Source organism: Chamaea fasciata, unplaced genomic scaffold (assembly GCF_029207755.1).
Source record: "Chamaea fasciata isolate MVZ Bird 193981 ecotype frontalis unplaced genomic scaffold, bChaFas1.0.hap1 SCAF_7, whole genome shotgun sequence".
Lineage (NCBI taxonomy): Eukaryota > Metazoa > Chordata > Aves > Passeriformes > Sylviidae > Chamaea > Chamaea fasciata.
Genome location: NW_027094092.1, coordinates 30,626,332 through 30,645,045, shown reverse-complemented (window position 1 = coordinate 30,645,045; position 18,714 = coordinate 30,626,332). Strand labels below are relative to the sequence as shown.

The following is an 18,714-nucleotide window of genomic DNA, read 5'->3' as shown; positions in this document are numbered from 1 at the left end:
TCAGAAGCACAGTATTGTGTATGCACTTTATTTTCATAGAAATCAGTAGTGTGTAGATCCACTGTATGGCTATAACAGTATGCACACAATGAAACCTCCTGCAGGGTTGCAACTTCAGGCTATTCTACTGACACCTCCTTTGTGTTAGGAGTTAGTCAACTTCTCCCAGAAGCTAACTCTTTATTGCTGTATATCATAGCTAACTATTCTGTGGTGATGTGCAATTTTTTATAGCGAACTTAATGCTAGACCTTGTCTGGAAGGAAGCTACAACTAGATGGAATTATATTTTAATAAGCTTGTTTGTATGTGCTGTGTATATTCATAATAAAAGCATCTAAGATGCCAAGTACAAAAAAGCCAGAGATTCTTTGTGTTTTGCCTTTATCACATATTATGGTTTGGCTGGTTTCACTTTGTTCTTAATGCTTATGTTAGAGAATATGCTACTCTGCAGGCTTAAACCATTGTCCCAGAAAATGAGGTAGGACCCAGAAGTGAATGCATGTTTGTAGCTAAAAGACAGGTCTCAGGAGAATTCCAAATAGCTGAATTTTTTGGTGATACTATTTGCTCCTGAGCCCAGGCTGTAATATGTGTATAGATACAAGTTTCTGATAATCTCTCTTCTTAACAAGACTGTTCATTCTTCCCTCTGTCCCCTGTGTATGCACAACTGAAGATGGAGTATTGTGAAAAGAGCACATTAAGGGACACTATTGACCAAGGGTTATATGAAGATACCAGTCGGCTTTGGAGGCTTTTCCGAGAAATTTTGGATGGGTTAGCTTACATCCATGAAAAGGTTAGTAAATGTGATAGTTGTGACCTGTACGTAATATCTCTGTTATACCTCTTTCTCTGTAGGTTTCTTCATATTCATTTTGGGGCATTAGCAAGTTTCCTCTCTTTGCCCTTTCCATTATTAGTATGTTCTTGGGGTTTATCAAGAACATGAATTTTATAATGAACCACTGCAGATTTTATGCATTAGTCATAAAAATTTGACCATCTTTTAAAATTCTGTTAGGTATCTGGTAGAACTGAAAATTGTTTCTAGCATCTGGGCTACAAACTATAGTCTGTCTTCAAGACTGATCTTCAGTGACTTAATGCATTTAGATTTCCCACTGTAATTAAAGTGTGAAATATGATTTTTCAATCTATTATAAAGACTTCTATTTTGAATTGTTTGTTTAATATTCTGTGGGTCTTTTTTTTTTATTCTCCTCCTGTAACAGGGAATGATCCACAGAGACTTGAAACCTGTGAACATTTTTTTAGATTCAGATGATCATGTGAAAATTGGTGATTTTGGTTTAGCTACAGATTATCCAGCAAATGCAGTAAGTACAGCTTGAAGTGAATGAAAAAACCCTTGAATTTGCTAGCGTAATTACTTGAAAAATAAAAACAAAACATAAGTTAAATGACCACAATGTTTATGTATTGAAAAGTCTATAAACTTACTTTAAATTTCTAAGGTTCTAGAATTAAACCACGCACTGCCAACCCAAGTGACAAGAGCAGCCAACAGAAGCATTTCATGTGCCATTTACAGTATGACTGTTTTGCTGATTTCAGGGGGTCTCTAAACAAGAGGAAAATCTCTCAGATGGTTCTGCTGCGTCTGACCCATCAGGTTAGTTTACATTGCAACTTGTTCTAAATTATTTTAAGCAAGCATTTATATTCTGTGGTCTTGTATATGCTGTTAGAATTTCCATTTGTTCTTTGACAATAAAACTTCTCTTTATTAAGGTCAGGGGTGGGATCCTCCCAGTCACAAAGTTGGATAGCTATGTCGTAATCTGGCAGTTTTGCCTCTTACCTAAGAATTAATCTGCTTCCTCTGCTAGCCTTCTGCCAAAGATCAGTGCGTTCCGCATGGTGAGGTGTATAGGGAGCCTGTATATGTGTTCCATCTGCACTTGTGAACTCTTGCCTATGTAGGACAATTTCAAGACTTCAGTGTCCTTGGTTGTTTGGTTTGGTTTTTGTTAGAGTCTGAATATGGTATTCTGAGGAACTTCAGTACATGGTATGTTTAAAGACAATGTAGTGGCAATGCAATTTATTGCAACACTTGTGTGCTGACCTACTACATATCTGTAAAGCAATATATAGGTTTAGCTCCTACAGATGGACACGGATACTTATGAGGGTAAGAACTGCCTGTTTGTCAAAGTATTCTCAGCTGGGTCTCTCAGTAAGGACTGCAGTCCCACCTAGAGGAAGGAGAACATGAATGAGTTTTTTTCTTGATGTGGATGCTGCATTTCTCTCCCACTTTATTGAAACTGGTGCTCTCACCTTTTGCCACATAGGTAACTTGACGGGGATGGTAGGCACCGCGCTGTACGTGAGCCCAGAGGTCCAAGGAAGCACTAAATCTACATACAATCAGGTATGATTGGAGTAGACTTAATGAAACATAGCATGGAATCTAAGATGGGCCATCGTTCCTCCGTGACAAAGATGAATTCAGTGTGGAACAGCGTGTGGTTGACTCCTGTGCTAATCAGGGGAATTAAACATTTCTTCAAGAGGAAACTAAGGGTAGAAGGATGTGGGCAAGTCAATATTTCTGCCTATCCTTGATCATGACTAGATACAAGCAACTTCAAGTTGAAAGCATGGAGGACCGTCGTAACTTAATAGGATAGAAATCTTAACAGCCTTTAGTTAAGGTAATAAAGTGTATATTGCTGTTCTGGATTTCTAGATTGTGATTGTGGGAGGTGAGGGTGTACTTTTTCCATCTAAGAGAATCCTGTTTATATGCAGAGACAAACTGAATTTCAAAGCAATGAAGTGTTTTCAAAGTGGGAGTCATAGAATTATAGACTGGTTTAGGTTGAAAGGGACCCCAGAGGTTATTCCAGTTCCAACATCCAGCACCTTCTGCTAGACCAGGCTGCTGCAAGCCTCTCCCAGCCTAGCCTTGAGCACTTCCAGGAATCCACAACTTCTCTGGGCAACCTGTTCCACACTCACAGTAAAGAATTTCTTTCTTGAAAATTTACCCTCTTTCATTTTGAAGCTGTTATCCCTTGGCCTATCACTCAGTGGCCTTGTAAAAATTCCCTCTCTGGCATTCTTCTATCACTCTTGAGGTACTGAAAGGCTGTCTAAGGTCTCCGTGGAGTCTTCTCTCAGGCTAAACAATTCCAACTCTCAGCCTTTCTTTGTGCAGGAGGTGCTCCATTCCTTTAATGATCTTTGTGGCCCTCCTCCCAGCTTGCTCTGTGGACTTGCTCTAGCAGATCTCTGTTCTCCTTATGTTGGGATGCAGCACGCCAGGTGGGATATCATTAAGAGTGGAGTAGACTGGGAGAATCGCCTCCCTTAGCCTGTTGGTCGCACTGCTTTTGATGCAGCACAGGATGTTTGGCTTTCTGGGCTGTGAGTGCACTGATAGATCATGTTGAATCTTGTCAGCCAACACCTCCAGGTTCTTATCACAGCTGCTCTCAATCCATTCTCTGCCCACCCTGTATTTATGCTTGGAATTACCCCAAACCATGTGCAGGACCATGCCCTTGGCCTTGTTGAGCTTAATGAAGTTCACACAGTCCCTCCTCTCTACCCTGTCAAGATTGTTTTGGGTGGCTTCCCTTCCCTCCAGTGTGTTGATTGCACCACAGAGCTCAGTGTTACCAGCAAACTTGCTGAGGCTGCTCTCAGTCCCACTGTCCATGTCACCAACAAAGATGTTAAACAGTGCCAGTCTCAGTACCGACCCCTCATGAACATCCACTCCTCACTTCAGTGTTAAGTTGCTGACCACAACTTGAGTGCAACCATCGTTTATGTCGTAGCAGTGCTGTGATGATAGAAATCTTTAAAGTTTCCCAGATCTTAACAGATTGTGTCTTCTAACAAAAAAGCTTTAAAAACAAATAATAATAAAAACACACAAAAAGACACAAAGAAAACCCCAGCCTTCTCCCCAGCTTTAATATACTGTAACATTTAACTTAAATGTTTGTTGGTTTTTGGGTTTTTTTCTCTGCTATTTTCATCCTCAGAGAATTGATAGGTACTACATACAAGCTTTCATTCTTTTCTTCCTTAGAAAGTGGACCTGTTCAGCTTAGGTATAATATTCTTTGAAATGTGTTACCATCCTATGAATACTGCATCAGAAAGGATCTTTGTTCTTGGTCAGCTAAGGCTGGTAAGTACACAGATATGAAACATACTAATTCTATGCATCAAATAGTTTGTTAAGAGAAGCAAAAGGATGCAAAATATAGCAAAAAATGTTGCCATAGGGAGTGCTTAAAAACAAGGTTTGTAAAACATGTCATGAAAAGTGAAGAATACAATTGGTGCTGGTGCACTGACATTCCTGTAATGCACTGTGTCTTCTGCTGGTATTGCCATCAGTCAGTGTTCTGTCTGTGAAATTAATTTTTACATGTTAGATAAAGGAATCATCTCTTTACTGTACCTAGGTTTAGGCCTGGTGGGTCTTTTTCAGGAATCAGTTGGTATTTATAGTTGGTAAGTGCTTGTGATTATGGATTGTACTTTCATTGTACAAAACAACATCGAAGCATTCTTTTTACTTTTAGCTCTTCAAATTAAATGTGCCACATGGGGGTTTGGTTGGTTTGCTTGGGGTTTTTTTGTTTAGCTTTTCATGGGGAATGGAAATGCTTACTTTCTCTGTTTATTATGTAGAACTTAAAAATAAGACTAATCTGAGCAATCTGGACTGCCTGTTAAAATTCAAATGTGGATTTTGGTTTTTTGTTTTGTTAGCCTGCGATAGTATTTCCTAAGGACTTTGATGAAGTCAAGCATGCAAAGCAGGTAATTTGAAGCTCTTTTAACTATTAGGTATTCCTTCTCAGAAAACATTGATTATTATAATTTTTACCCCTTAATTTCCCACTTAATTCCCCACCTAGTATTCTGCCAAGGTCTTATTACATGATGTTAGAACAAAATAAGAAAATAAAATCTCACAATAATGCTTTAAATTGACATGGAAATATATTTACCCACAAAATTCTCAGAGCACAGTCATGAAGAAATTTAGAGTTCACTGGCACATCTTTTAAGCTCTGAGGGACAGTTTTGACTTTTTATGCTCAGAGAAACAGCACCTCAATTGTTTAACTTTTTATTTAAACTTTTTGAAAGAAATATGTGTCACACAATAGAAAGAGATGTGCAAGCTCAATTGGCTGCTCCGAACTTGACAGAGCTGCCAAGAGCTGTTCTGGAGGCCTCCATGGCAGGGTAATGAAGTGATAAGGAGCAGTGTAATCTTTATTGGACCATGTAGGTGGCTTTATCCTTATGCTAATCAATTCTTTTGTTGACCATTAGTATTAACTTCTAATGTGTTATGCTTATAAAACAGCAATCTGTATGTTACTAGTACAATAAAAACATTTCCATCTTGCCCATTTCGCTGAAATGTGCCAGGAAGATTCCCCCTACTCTAATACTTGTGCCTCTCAAATCTTTGATTTCATGCATGCAATTCTGCCTTATCTTAACTTTGTTGATAAAGAGATGCCAGAGCTAGCGTACCATGGAACAACAAAGGAAAAGGATACTACACGTTTTGTCATCCCAGGAGGCACATTTCTAATAATTTGTGTGGTTTAGTAAACTTTTTCAGATGAAAATAAAAGATATTCATGATTTATTAAGCAAATAATATCCATCCAAAAGATTCAGATTCTGCTGGTTTTTCCCCTGTAGAGTCTCATAGTTTGTTATTGAATTGATACGACTACCAAGTTTGTTGCAAATACTGTTAACTTAGAAAATGTGTCTAATCTGTAAAATTTTGATTTAATTTGTAGAGATTGGTTATTACGTGGCTCCTGAACCATGATCCTGCAGCACGACCAACAGCTGTGGAGCTGTTGAAAAGTGAACATCTTCCACCACCACAAATGGAAGAGTCTGAACTCCATGAAGTCCTCCACCATACCTTAGCAAATGTGGATGGAAAGGCCTACCGGACTATGATGAGTCAGATATTTGCACAGCGTATATCTCCAGCAATAGACTATACTTATGACAGTGATATGCTGAAGGTTTGTTCAGGGGATGTGTGGGTTTGGATTTTCCCTGTATTGAAATTTTTAAAAATACGCTTATATGGGTAAACTGGTAGCATTCCTGAGTGAATTGCATTATCTCAAGATTCACCTTCACATTGGTTCCCTTTTAAAATTTGTGTGGGTTTGAGTAGCCACTTCCCATTTGAGCCTTACATTCATTCTTCAGTGAAACCAGCAGCATTTGATTGTAGCAGCTAAAGCTGTAAGCTTATGTCCAGATGATGACTTTCTTTACTCTGAATTCCTGTCAAATTAATGGTTGACTGGTTGTCAGCAGAAAGTGTTGCCTCTGGATGTTTTCTTCTCTTTTGAATTGATTGTGATTGTTGTTAGTTTATCAGCTCTTGAATCTTTCTTAATCTAAAGAAATTCAAGGTAACACAATACAATGATGCTTTATATAGCTGGAGTTATTTTTTTATTATGTAAGCATTGCAGTTTTTTGTAGTGGGATGAGATAGCAGAATGTTTATTGCCTATATTACATGGAATGATTGCCTACATGGAGTGTTCATCACATGTGAATTATATATGTACTTTTTATTTGTGATGGTTTCAGGGTAGTTTTTCTATTTGGGCAGCCAAGATACAGCAGCATGTATGTGAGATTGTCAGCCGGATATTAAAAAGACACGGTGGGTGTGTTTACAAAAGTCATTAATTTCCTTTGTTGTGATTGAATGGATTTAAAAGAATGGAATGGATTTACTGCTATAATAAGGGAAATCAGAAAACATGTTTAGTCGTTGATCATTTGAAGTTTTTATGATGTTTCCTTCTGTTGTTTTGTCATTCCAGTAACAGCTACTAACATCAAATCTGAATGATTTACATTTTCTACAGAAAGAAGAGTGAAAAATCTTAATTATATTTTTGAATGTGCATGGTTGTTCTGCTAAATCTGTATTAGGTTTTAGAGGTAGAGACTGTTATGCAAAATCTGGATCTGAAAACAAGGGTAGCTCTGTAGTGGGAGATCAGGCATCCATGTAGCACAGTTACCTCTCTTTGAACAGCCAGAATGGGAAAAGCATAAGGGAGGAGCATGGAAAACAAAGCAAGCATGTAGTGGTACTTCCAGGCAATGCTTTGCTGTTCAGGAACTTCCTGAGCCAAAGCTGATGCCATAATACTTAAAAGTCTTCTGTTTTCCTTTCCAGGAATCTATCCAGTCATTAATAATAGTATTTGCTTAAAATTATTTTTTGAGAAGAAAATTTATTTAGCCACTGTCACACTTGAAATGTTACAAATTGTGTTGCCTTATAGGTGTTCATGATACAATTTTATATAAAAATAGAGAATTTTGAAATAGAAACTTTTCATTTTCCAAGTAAATCATAATCTGATTAAGCATGATCAAAATTTGGCAATGCAAAAGAGTGAGAAATTGAGAAATGCAAAGTCAAGGACAGGTTTACTCTCTCCCCCCACTCCTTAAAGCTTGACAGATTTGGGAAAGTGTTTGTCAGCATTTTAGAGACTGAAATGTTTTTATGTTTTTGGGAAAAAAATGGGGATTGGATATTTATTTTTTTCCATTAAATTATGTCTGTCATCTGTAACTGCTAGAAGAATTTCTTTCTATCTGGGGCACTTATTTCCTCATTTAAAAACTTACGTTGAAATCTAATTAAGCTTCTGTACTTAAGCTTCTATAAATTCTCTAGTGATTCTCAATCAAATATTAAAACAGAAAACTATTGTTCAGTATTAAGTGATATTATTAATAGTCAGGTTTCAATGAAGATTGGATTCATACAGGTAGATGGTTGTGAAATATAGCCAGGAAAAAAAAAGGTGTTCGTGAGGTTTTAAAATGAAACACAAACACTTCTAGTATGTTTTTGAGACAGAGGATGCAACATGACTGAAAAAAATTTGTTCTATATGGAAATGCCTCTAAACCAAAGAAGTACTTGGTGCTCGTAACTGCAGAGTTTCTCATCTGTTTTGTATGCCTGCTTTTCTGAAAGGTGGTGTTTAAAGAGGGAGGGCAAAGTCAGGATTCTGCTGGGATGTGGGATTGGCAGTTCTCTCTTCTGTGGTCCCCCTGCAGAGCCCAAGAAGCATGCAACATAGATATAAAACAAACTTTGAAATTCTTTCCTTAAATATGGAAGAGGGAAGTCTATTAAGGACATTTAATGTAAATTTTTAAACTTACGGATTGACCTAATTACACCCCGTAAGGGTGTTAATGAACCTGTAAAAAGCAGGTGTTACTTCTGAAATGAGAGATAATAGAGTTTTCTGGTTTTGTGTAGGAGCTATCAAGCTGCATACACCACTGCTAATGCCCAGAAATAAAAAACTGTATGAACATAATGAAGCTTCATATTTTATGGATCACAGTGGGATGCTGGTAATGCTTCCTTACGACCTCAGAGTAAGTAGTATCATCTCTGCAGGCAAAGTTTGTGGAGGGTTTGGAGGGTGCTGTGGTGGAAATTGGTTTAGGCTTACACCACTTTTGACTGCTGGAGTAGTGTATCTTTCAATGTCTGTTCTTGTTCTCCTGAGTTCTTTACTCCTCCTCCATACTCCTGACAGCTGGAGCCCTGACTGCATATGGAAGAGATAGCGTTTGTTTTTTAACGTAGGTGAAAATAATGGTTTTATTTAAAACTTACAGCAAGGACGGTTAGATTAATATTACATGGCTGTGTCAGGTGTTTTAGGCATTATATTACGCTTAAAAGTATAACTACACAGTATAATTCATCTCTAGTTGCAGAGCTCAGTCAGACCGACTGTTTTGTTTCAACTATTTTCATGCATTCTGTTTTTCAGATTCCTTTTGCAAGATTTGTAGCTAGAAATAACATCTCAAACTTGAAAAGGTAAGAGATGTAGAGGTGATGCTTTGCACTAATACCATGCTTTGACAGTGACTTCTGAAGAGGCTGATTCATTCTTCAATGTTTCCTTTAGATACTGTATAGAGCGAGTTTTCAGACCTCGGAAGTTAGACCGCTGTCATCCCAAAGAACTCCTAGAATGTGCATTTGACATCATTACATCTACTGGAAATAGCTTTTTGCCCATAGCAGAAACAATTTATGCAATTTCAGAAATCATTCAAGAGTTTTCAGTGCTACAGGTAGATCCTCTAATCAGCCCCTTTTCTCTCCTTTCCAGCCAAAATTTTAATTTAACTAAACATTTAGTTTGATGTGTTGTAAAAGGATACTTCCTTTAACTTGAATCAGTGCAGAACTATTTTCACATCTAATCTATAGTCACTTATAGAATACTGTCAAAAAAAATGTGTTTCCTAGGTAAACTTAAAATGAGGCATACATTTATGTGCAAAGGAAATATTAACTGAGTCCTTTACAGTACTACTGAAATAATGTCTTTCTTCTGTCAGACAAGTGATTACTGTAGAATGGGACAAGACTTGCCATCTTTAGTTAGAGATTAAAGGTAAGGTAGTGAAAAAAGAGGTTTGAAGTTAATTTTGAACTATTATTAAATGTTTAGGAAGCCTCTTGTTTTGTGGGGTTTGGGGATTTTTTAAGAAAACAGAATCCAGGTAAAACTTGTTTTTTTTCATTCTTTCTTCTTTTTTTAAATTTATGCTTTGCTAGGAAAGAAATTACAGCATTTATCTGAACCACACTGCCTTACTGAAAGCTATACTTTTGCACTGTGGGATACCAGAGGACAAACTCAGTCAAGTCTATGTCATTCTCTATGATGCTGTGGTGAGGCATTAGTTATTTACCTAACCTCTGTAATCATCACTGTAGAGTATTTCTATTTTGTGGGGCTATCTCTAAAAATGACTAACAGCTCATTGCCAACATAACCAGGAATATACTCTTGATACATAAAAAGGCTGGTTATCTTTGGGCTGTAAACACAGATGAATTACTTTTTTGTTACTTCTGGATTGGGATGGTTTAAGATGATTCTTGAATGTGTATTTATGAGAATTATTTACCTGTATAATCAAAAACTGACAGGCCAGTCAATAAAAACGTTTAAAAAAATAAAATGTATTGTAATATCAGTTTGGTCTTTTCTACTTTATAAGCACAGAATATGGGTGAAATTAATTTGAATATTTACAGTAATGCATTGAACACAACCAAATGCTGTTTTAATCTGTTTTTCTTGTAGACTGAAAAGCTAACTAAAAGGGAAGTAGAAGCCAAGTTCTGTAATCTTTCTCTCACATCAGCTAGTGTAAGTGATCTTAATTCAGTGTTAATTGCCCTGTAATTTGCCATAAGTCCATAATATTTTATTTTCTTTGTAATTTAATTAACCAGAGTAAGAAAAATAACGTGTTACGTGCGCTGCTCAGAATAGGTCAATCTCTTTGCAAGTGGTCTGACTTTGTACTCTGTTCTCTCTGGAAGTCACTACTGCAGCTTGTTCTTTGAACATGTTTTGCAGGCTGTAGAAACTAATAAAGGGTAAATGGAATACTGTAGAGAGTTATTTAATAAGGAAAACTGAGAGAAACTTTAAAAAAAACTTCTCTGTAAATGTTGAATGTGTTGAATAGAGCTGAAGTTAACTTCTAGATAGTCTGAGACTTGTGTCTGTCTATTCGTTTCTTCAACTCCAGTAGGTAAAAAACAGCCAGCCAAACAAAACAAACAAAAAAAGGCAGATGTCTTACTCCCAAAAATATGAAGTCAGATATTTTTCTCTTTTTTCAGATGTGACCTATTATTAATGTGTTCTCTGTTGCCATGTATGCTTATAATTTTTTTTGTTTGTTTTTAGCTTTCTCGACTCTACAAATTCATTGAGCAGAAGGGAGAAGCAAGTAATGTATTTCCATTTCTAAACACAATGATAAAACAAAAGCCAAGTGTCACTCAGCTGTTGAAGCATGGCATGAAGGATTTAGAGGAAATCATTGGTCTGTTAAAGCAACTGGGAATAAAACTTCAGGTTTGTAAAATGCTTTGCTAATAAATTAATGGAATTACAGCTGCTGGGCCTTGTAATATGCCAGGAAATAAAGATATTGTACAATAGAAAAAGCACATGCAAGTGTCCTTTGATGGCAAATAATAGTACTCGTATTGATATTTCTTCCTTTTTTTTCCTTTTTTTTTTTTTTTAATTGAAGATGCATTTTAAAAATAAGATCTCTCCCAGTCAGGATTCTTGGGCTTAACTTCTGTCTTACGACACTCAGACTTTTTTTCTTTTCCCAGCCAAGACTGAAGGCATTACTTAGAGCGTAAAAGAAGGGTTTTAATAAATTTTGTAACAAACTCTAAATATTTTTAAAATATAGAAATCTAATGACTACTAAAGGCCTCCACCTTCCTGGAAGCTTGCTGTTTGGGTTTTGTGTTACAGGTTTCTTGGGAGGCTTAAATGTAAGATTAAAGCACCATTTCCTTATTTTTCACTATTTTAAATTTTTAAAGATAAGGAATGTTTCCATGTGTCTTCCTTATGGGAAAACAGTGTTTTAAATCCATGCTGCTATCAGGAAATTAATTATATATGTGCATATATCCATTCTTATTTTACAGATCTCTATAAATCTGGGACTAGTTTACAAAATACAGCAGCACAATGGTATTATCTTTCAGTTTATAGCATATATCAAAAGAAGACAAAGAACTGTGCCTGAAATTCTTGCTGCAGGAGGCAGATATGATCATCTGGTACGTGCTCATCTCTTCTAGTAAATTTGGATTTTCTTTTTTTAACCCATGAAAAAAGTGACATTTTGCCAAGATAACTGTCTGGTCTTCCATTCTGGTTTTGTTTTTGTTTTGTTTTGTTTTTTTTCTTGTTTTGAGATTCCACAGTTCAGAGGGCCACAGACAGTAGGACCAGTACCTTCAGCTGTTGGAGTCAGCATAGCTATAGATAAAATAACTGCTGCTGTTTCCAGTGTGGAAGATTCTGTAAGTCTCTTTTTTGGGATGAGGGGAATTTTACTTCTGACAGTTCAATAAGTAAATTGTAGCTAGAGATGGACCAAAAATAAGATGTTCAGATGTGTTACAAAATAATACCATACTGAAGTAGAAGGCAGACATCAAGATGACTTGTTTTCTTTTGTGTTTCTCTACATAGAATTATTTATTAAATGAGAACTATGGGAAGACAGGATCTTCAGGCTTACACCATTTTATTTTCAATTTAAATGGGATATTTTTCTCAGCCTGTATTCTTTCAGATGGAAGAGTACAACTGTAGGTATTTAGTGTTATTTTTCCCCTACTACTTCTCTCTTTATCAAAGTATAGAAGATACAGATGAAAAGAAACTTTAAGAATATTGACTACTTTGTACAGAGTCACACATCTTCACTTGGTTGTGAAATGAGTATTTTATTATCTTTTCTCTATAAGAATAAATTAACATTGCCAAGGAGAGTGGGAAGAAAAGGACAGAGTAGGCAGAGATACTTGGCAAGCTGAGGCAGTGGATGTTCTTTGCATTGAGGATTGAAGATTGTAGCTCTCAAAAAAAAAGAGGTGGATCTCTAACTCCTTTTTTGGTTTTTAGCTTGATGCATTTTGACAAATGCTGGACTATTTGTCCATCTTTGTTACTTTAACTGCCTTATGAAGGGGGAAAGGTGGTCTTGTGACTAATACTGTCTCCTTGATTTTACTTTCCTTTCAGGTTTCTGTCAGCTCATGTGACCTGCTGGTTGTAAGTGTTGGTCAGATGTCAATGGGTAGAGCTATCAACATTGTTCAGAAATTCTGGACTGCAGGAATTCCAGCCGAAATAATGTATGACTGGTCCCAGGTAGAATTTTTGTCTCCGTGTGTTACCTGTATTATTGTTATCCAAGATTAATGCAGACTGAAACCATACTTTTTTGGGGTTTTTTTCTGTTTTTAAGGAGGTAGAGACTGATAATAGTGAGAATGTAGGGTGCTGTTCAGATGCAATAATCTCTAGAAAGTCTCACTGGCCTTGCAGCATTCTTCCAGAGTATTTAAAAGTGTGAAGAAGGATCTATCCTGTTAATAAATTTAGTACTTAATAGGGGGTACATCAAGAACAGAACAGTATCATCAACTTCTAAGTAGCCAGATGGCCGAAGACACTCAGGTACAGAGGGAATATTGACATTATTCTACTGTTAGAAATACGTTTAGCAAACTGAGTTACTAGATAGGTCCCAATGTAGTCCTTGAAGGGATGTGTAGTAGAAGGGAAAGAGAGAGTGGCAAGCTGAGTTGTGCCCTTTTATGTCCAGCTGAAACCAAACAGAGCTGTAGTCAGCACTACTTCACTGGAGTGTAGTGAGCTACATGGCAGCAGTGAAGTCACTTTCAGAGGTGGTGGCACTTACTTAAGGATTATGAGTCTGCTTCACTTTCAGGTGTCCCAGTTCGTGACTAACAAGAGAAACTCTGCAGTTTCCCCTTCCACATCATGTGCTGCAGGGGAGGAAGTTTTGAGTTCGTTCAGTTCGTTGTCTGACTTTTTTGTAACTTTTTGCCATAACATTTCCAAGAGTTTCAATCCCTTGGGACTGAAAAAAATCCAGATTATGTACTTTTCCTGTGATCACCTAGGCTGGAGGTGGGGATTTGGGGTTGTTTGTTTGTTTGATTCATAAGGAATGAAGATTTGGGTAGTTCTTGCCTCTGTCTAATGCTGTCCTGCAATCCAGTACTGAGGAAGACAGCATAGCCTTGGTTTTGCAGGAACCCAGCTGGAGTCAGCTTTTGTGGCAGATCTCCAGCCATGCAGGACTGAAAGCTGCAGGCAGCAGGGTGGTGACTGCGTGATGTTACATTGCACATTTTTACAGTTACTTGGACTCTGCACTTGTGGGTATAGCTAGCCCTTCTGTGTGGGAACTTGGGCTGCAGGACCTAGGCATTCTCTCTACCTAAGTGTGTACATCAATTCCAATTTCAGCAAGCACTGGGTGGATAAATCTATGCATATTCAAGTTTTCATCTGCTCAAGTTGTCAATAAAGCTTTTCTCTCTCTGAAGCCATGTGACTGTTGCATATTAAGTTACTCTAATTACAGACAGGAGACTGATTATTTAATTGGTCATTTTAAATCTGTCAAATTAATTTCTCATTCCCCTTTTTTTGTTCACTCTTTAGTCTCAGGAAGAACTGCAGGAATACTGCAGATGCTCTGGGATTACATATGTGGCTCTGGTGTCAGAGAAAGAAGGTAGTCATGTGAAGGTAAGCATGGGACCAGAGGATGCTTTATGATGTTTCAGATTTGTACTCTGTTGTTCTACACTTTTTTTTAAGGTCATTATTAATACAATATAAATTATACTTAAGTGGAGTTGAGGTAAATACAGTTTTGGTTGTTCAGTTGTAGAAATGTTATTCTGAAGAATTTCAACACTGTAAACATTTTTTATCTCTGCATAACACTCTTGTTCACAGACCTCCTTCCCTCTAGGAAAGTCCAAAAACTAGTGCAAACACTGTTTGACAGTGCCATCGATGGTTTAACGTGGAAAAAGGTTTCTCTTGTCTCTGATTTCACGAAATCTACAAAATTAATTGACTTGGCGATCTTTGCAGTTGACACCTTTTCATGTTACAAAATAAATTCAACTAAAATGTAAATCTAAAAAAAAATAGTGTAGTTTCAACAGACAGTCAGAACCACACTCTTCACCTCTGTAAACTCAGATTAGGATGCAAAGACTGCACTGTGTCACAACATGAATGTACTCTGTACTTCTTCTGTACTGTGTAGCTTGTGGCTCTGTTACCTTTGGTTGTTTGAAGTTAAAAGTTTTAAAATATTCTGGATCATTAGAGAAAAGATCATTACTTTTTGAATAAAGATTTATTCTTTGAAAAAAAATACTAACCATTTGACAGCATATGGCAAGGACAGCCAATGTGCCTTACTAAAATATTTTTCACTTCTTATTCCCTCTGTTACTGTAACAGCAATAATCACAAGTAAATCTGGATGATGACAATGTGCTATTTCAAAGTCCTCCACAAGCCTATTATAGAGTGTTCTTTTAAATATGGCTTTATTGAAGCAAAACCAAGAAAGGAGATGTTAATGAGGTGAATGGTGGTGTTACTGATTGAGCTCTTGCAATAAAGATGGTGCAGATTCCTAAGTTTTAAATGTTTAACTTCTGCAAATTGAAAGCCATGCCTCATTCTAATATAATTGCTTAACTAAAAATATTAATAATATGGTATTTACAATTATAAACCATTCTGTTCAGAACTTAATTATCACATATTAAATGCAGGGAGTCAAGCTAGTTTATGCTTTGGGAATGCAAAATAAATTAGTAGTTGGCTGAAAAAAATCTAATGAAAGATTTAATTGGCGGTGATTGATTGGTAATGGTAATAGCTTCCTACCTTTGACTTTTTCACCTTTAATGGGTGAAACAGTTTGGTTTTGATTAAGTTTGATAAGTTTATTTGTATGCCATTTTAAGAATCAACAATGTTAAGAACCATTGAACTACATCACAGGTGAAATCCTTTGAGAAAGACAGGCAGACGGAGAAAAGGATTTTAGAATCTGACTTAGTAGATCACCTGATCCAGAAACTGAAAATGAAAATCGGTGACGAAAGATGTAGTAGGTAAGTAGCATAACGTGTCAGTAATGTGAATAGTCAAAATCTGAAGTGAATATATGTTTGCTAATGCTCAGTTAAACCTTAATTTTATTTGGTAAAGAAATTGCTGAATTTCTTTTGAGGGGAAAAGAAAGCAAAAGGCTTTGTTACAGAATTGTATTGAGATTAAGAAAAAAACTGATTTCCCTGGCTGCTGCCACATTCACACATCCATAGTGCATCATAAATTAAAAGGCCACACAGTTATCCCAAAGCTGCTAGAGCAGCGGTAGTGTTTTGTCTTGCTGCCTGCAAGTCCCTGTTACTGAGTAGAAGTCCATTACATTTGTGTACTCTGTAATCAAAGAATTAAAGCAGCAAATCCCTTTCATTCTGAGGCAGTATTGGTATGGTGAAATGAAGGTGTAACAGTTGCACTTCTGTTGCTCTGGTGGCAGAAGTGAAAGTAACAAAAGACTTGAGGTCCACAGGAAAACCCCTTCATCCCATTTTCATTGAAATTACTATTTATTGTCACCAGTGGAAGTTAGTACAGAAATGACAGGAGAGGCTAGTCATTCCTGTGTGCTCAAGCAGTACAGCTGTTACTTACACACAGCTCCCTGTAAGTCTGTAAATGTGTGTGCATCTAGATATATTTATATGTGTACGGATGTATGTGTGCATTGGCAGCAGGAATAGACATGCATTAGTCATACAAAGTAGAATTCAGAAACTTAACAGATTTGCCATCCAGTTTTTCTGACTAGGCTTAACAACAAAGGAAATCATTAAGCTTGGAAATGCTGAAATCAAGCACTGTTTATGCAGCTGATGTCTCCAGTTACCTACCTCTTGTTCTCATTTTTCTGGCCTCAGCCAGTCTTAGTATTTAACTTTGCAACCAACCTGATTCTCAGGTGCTTTGTGACAGATCTACCAGAAGCCGTGAAAGAAAATCATGCTTTCAAAAAGTTACCTTATTTCTAAATCCTGAAAACATAATAGAAAAACCCTTGCATTCCACCACTAAACAGAGAAATGCAATAGCTGATTGTAATAGTGCTGGCAAATTTCTCTTTTAATGAATTCCTGAATGTGGAAAGTAAAGGTATCCAAACTAGTTATTGAAGACTTTTTTTGAATACGTGTGCTCTTCAGTATAAATGCTGCTTTTATACTTTAGTATTATGTCACAGAAACCTGTGAGAAACAGATTAAATAATTCAGAGAGAATACTCTCACAATATATTTTTGTATTAGGATATAAATCACTTTTGCATGATAGGGAGGACATTTTTTGTATCCATAAGGAGCACTGCTTCTAGACCTGATTTTTTAATGTAATTTTGTATGAATTCCTGAATAGAACTGATTCATGAATAATAAATATGTGCTAGAGAGTATCCATAAACAACTTTATCTGTTGGAACTAAGTTTAAGTATCTATGATAATCTGAAACTATTGTTTTATTACAGTATTCCTTCATAATTGTAGATCTGTTTCCTTAACTGTCTTTGTTTATTTTTAGAGAAACCACAGATAATCTTTCAATACCAAATCAAAAAGGATCATTTACTAATATTTCAGGTATTTAATATCTAATTACAGAACATACAAACTGTTCCTCTTTCTGCTCAAAAACGAATTTGTAGGAAAATATTACCAAAGACAAAGTAAGAAAATGTTTTATAGCAGAGCTCTGATTAGAGGCACTGCCTCTTAATCGCAGATATTGTTCCAAGTGATTTAAAACTGAATTTTGCTCCAATCTAAGTGCTAAGACCAATGGACAGAATATTCTCCAAACAAGCATTCATTGATGCAGTAATCCAAGAGGCTGGGAAAGCCAAAAATCACAAACTTTTCTTAGCTGAGGAGAAACTTAAATGTCATCTTGATAAAAAATAACTTGACCTGTCATTGTTAGAGTATTGAGACCTGTTTACATTGACTTACCAAAAAAAAAAATATTTTTTGCAAATGAAAATGCCTTTACATTTCTAGCTATGGATTTGCATTCCTTATTCTGATAATACATTTGTATATAAAGAATAATATTAAGTGCTTACTGTGTGGCTAAAATTTGGCTTTTTTGATATTTGTTTTGTTGAGCACTGAGACAGTATGTGGTGGTGGTGATTTTTAAAGAAACACTTCACACACCTACTTTTGGATAATAGGGAGGGAGAGAGGCCATGTTTAACTTGGGGGGGTTTGTGTGTGTGACTACCAGAAGTCAAAATTTAGATTTCTAAATAAGCCATTTCAAATTTTAATTACTGTTATTTGGGGAAGCTGCAGTTTATTGTTCATTTTGTCAGTGAATCTGCTATGGGATCCAGCATTAAATAGTTGCCTCATTCTTGTAATGGCTTTTGTTTTTTTGATATTAGGTGCACTGCATTCCTTTGTAAAAGTATGCAAGTCATTTGGAACCTTTTCTTAGTTTCAGGGAACAGTGATGTAAAATACCAAATTTCTTAGTCTTAACAATCAGTCCTTCAAAATCGTGAGTGTTTGAGAATTTATGTGCACATCTCATTATCCTGTCAGATTTTGGAGGTTTTCGGCAGCTTTTTAATCCCTGTACTACACTGATTTTAGCTTATTATTTGTGAATTTTCTGTTTCTTGATACTTGTTTTATAAAGAAATACTATAAACTAAAATGATGTGTTTGCATTTTAGGTGTATTTGAATCACATGGAAGTCTTGTAGTGCCCAATGTTAGTGTTATAGCCCCTGAAAAATTATCTGCCAGTGCCAGGCGTCGTCAAGAAATTCAGGTAAACACACATCAAATAAGTATTCAGAAGTGATCCTTAAAAGTTAAGGAATGGTAGAATTCATACTTCCCATTATCACCTAACTTAAACAAATTCATCCTGTTTGTTCTTTATTCATAAAGACTAGGAACACCACAAATGGTTGAAGGCAAAGACCACCCTTTTTAACAGTTTAGATGTTAGGGATTATCTGTGACATCATGGCTCAGCTATCATTGTGCATACGTATTAGCAATCTTACTTTTCTAGGAACTGTGGTTCTGGAACTGCTCTTTCCTTTTTCTTTCTCCCTAAACACTG

At 36.4% G+C, this 18,714-nt stretch overlaps 1 protein-coding gene across 1 annotated transcript in view; it reads left to right on the top strand.

Moving 5' to 3' along the window:
- Positions 1-18,714, top strand: part of EIF2AK4 (eukaryotic translation initiation factor 2 alpha kinase 4) — a 38,417-nt gene that overhangs the window by 13,933 nt on the left and 5,770 nt on the right. The window contains exons 15-35 of the mRNA XM_066188299.1: positions 683-805; positions 1,242-1,346; positions 1,585-1,642; positions 2,328-2,407; positions 4,079-4,180; positions 4,771-4,821; positions 5,829-6,065; positions 6,652-6,727; positions 8,360-8,481; positions 8,886-8,935; positions 9,027-9,195; positions 9,686-9,802; positions 10,221-10,286; positions 10,836-11,006; positions 11,603-11,737; positions 11,876-11,983; positions 12,711-12,839; positions 14,166-14,252; positions 15,537-15,649; positions 17,158-17,216; positions 18,317-18,414. Coding sequence (XP_066044396.1) covers positions 683-805; positions 1,242-1,346; positions 1,585-1,642; positions 2,328-2,407; positions 4,079-4,180; positions 4,771-4,821; positions 5,829-6,065; positions 6,652-6,727; positions 8,360-8,481; positions 8,886-8,935; positions 9,027-9,195; positions 9,686-9,802; positions 10,221-10,286; positions 10,836-11,006; positions 11,603-11,737; positions 11,876-11,983; positions 12,711-12,839; positions 14,166-14,252; positions 15,537-15,649; positions 17,158-17,216; positions 18,317-18,414 — 2,256 coding nt within the window. The remainder of the gene's footprint in view (positions 1-682; positions 806-1,241; positions 1,347-1,584; positions 1,643-2,327; positions 2,408-4,078; positions 4,181-4,770; positions 4,822-5,828; positions 6,066-6,651; positions 6,728-8,359; positions 8,482-8,885; positions 8,936-9,026; positions 9,196-9,685; positions 9,803-10,220; positions 10,287-10,835; positions 11,007-11,602; positions 11,738-11,875; positions 11,984-12,710; positions 12,840-14,165; positions 14,253-15,536; positions 15,650-17,157; positions 17,217-18,316; positions 18,415-18,714) is intronic.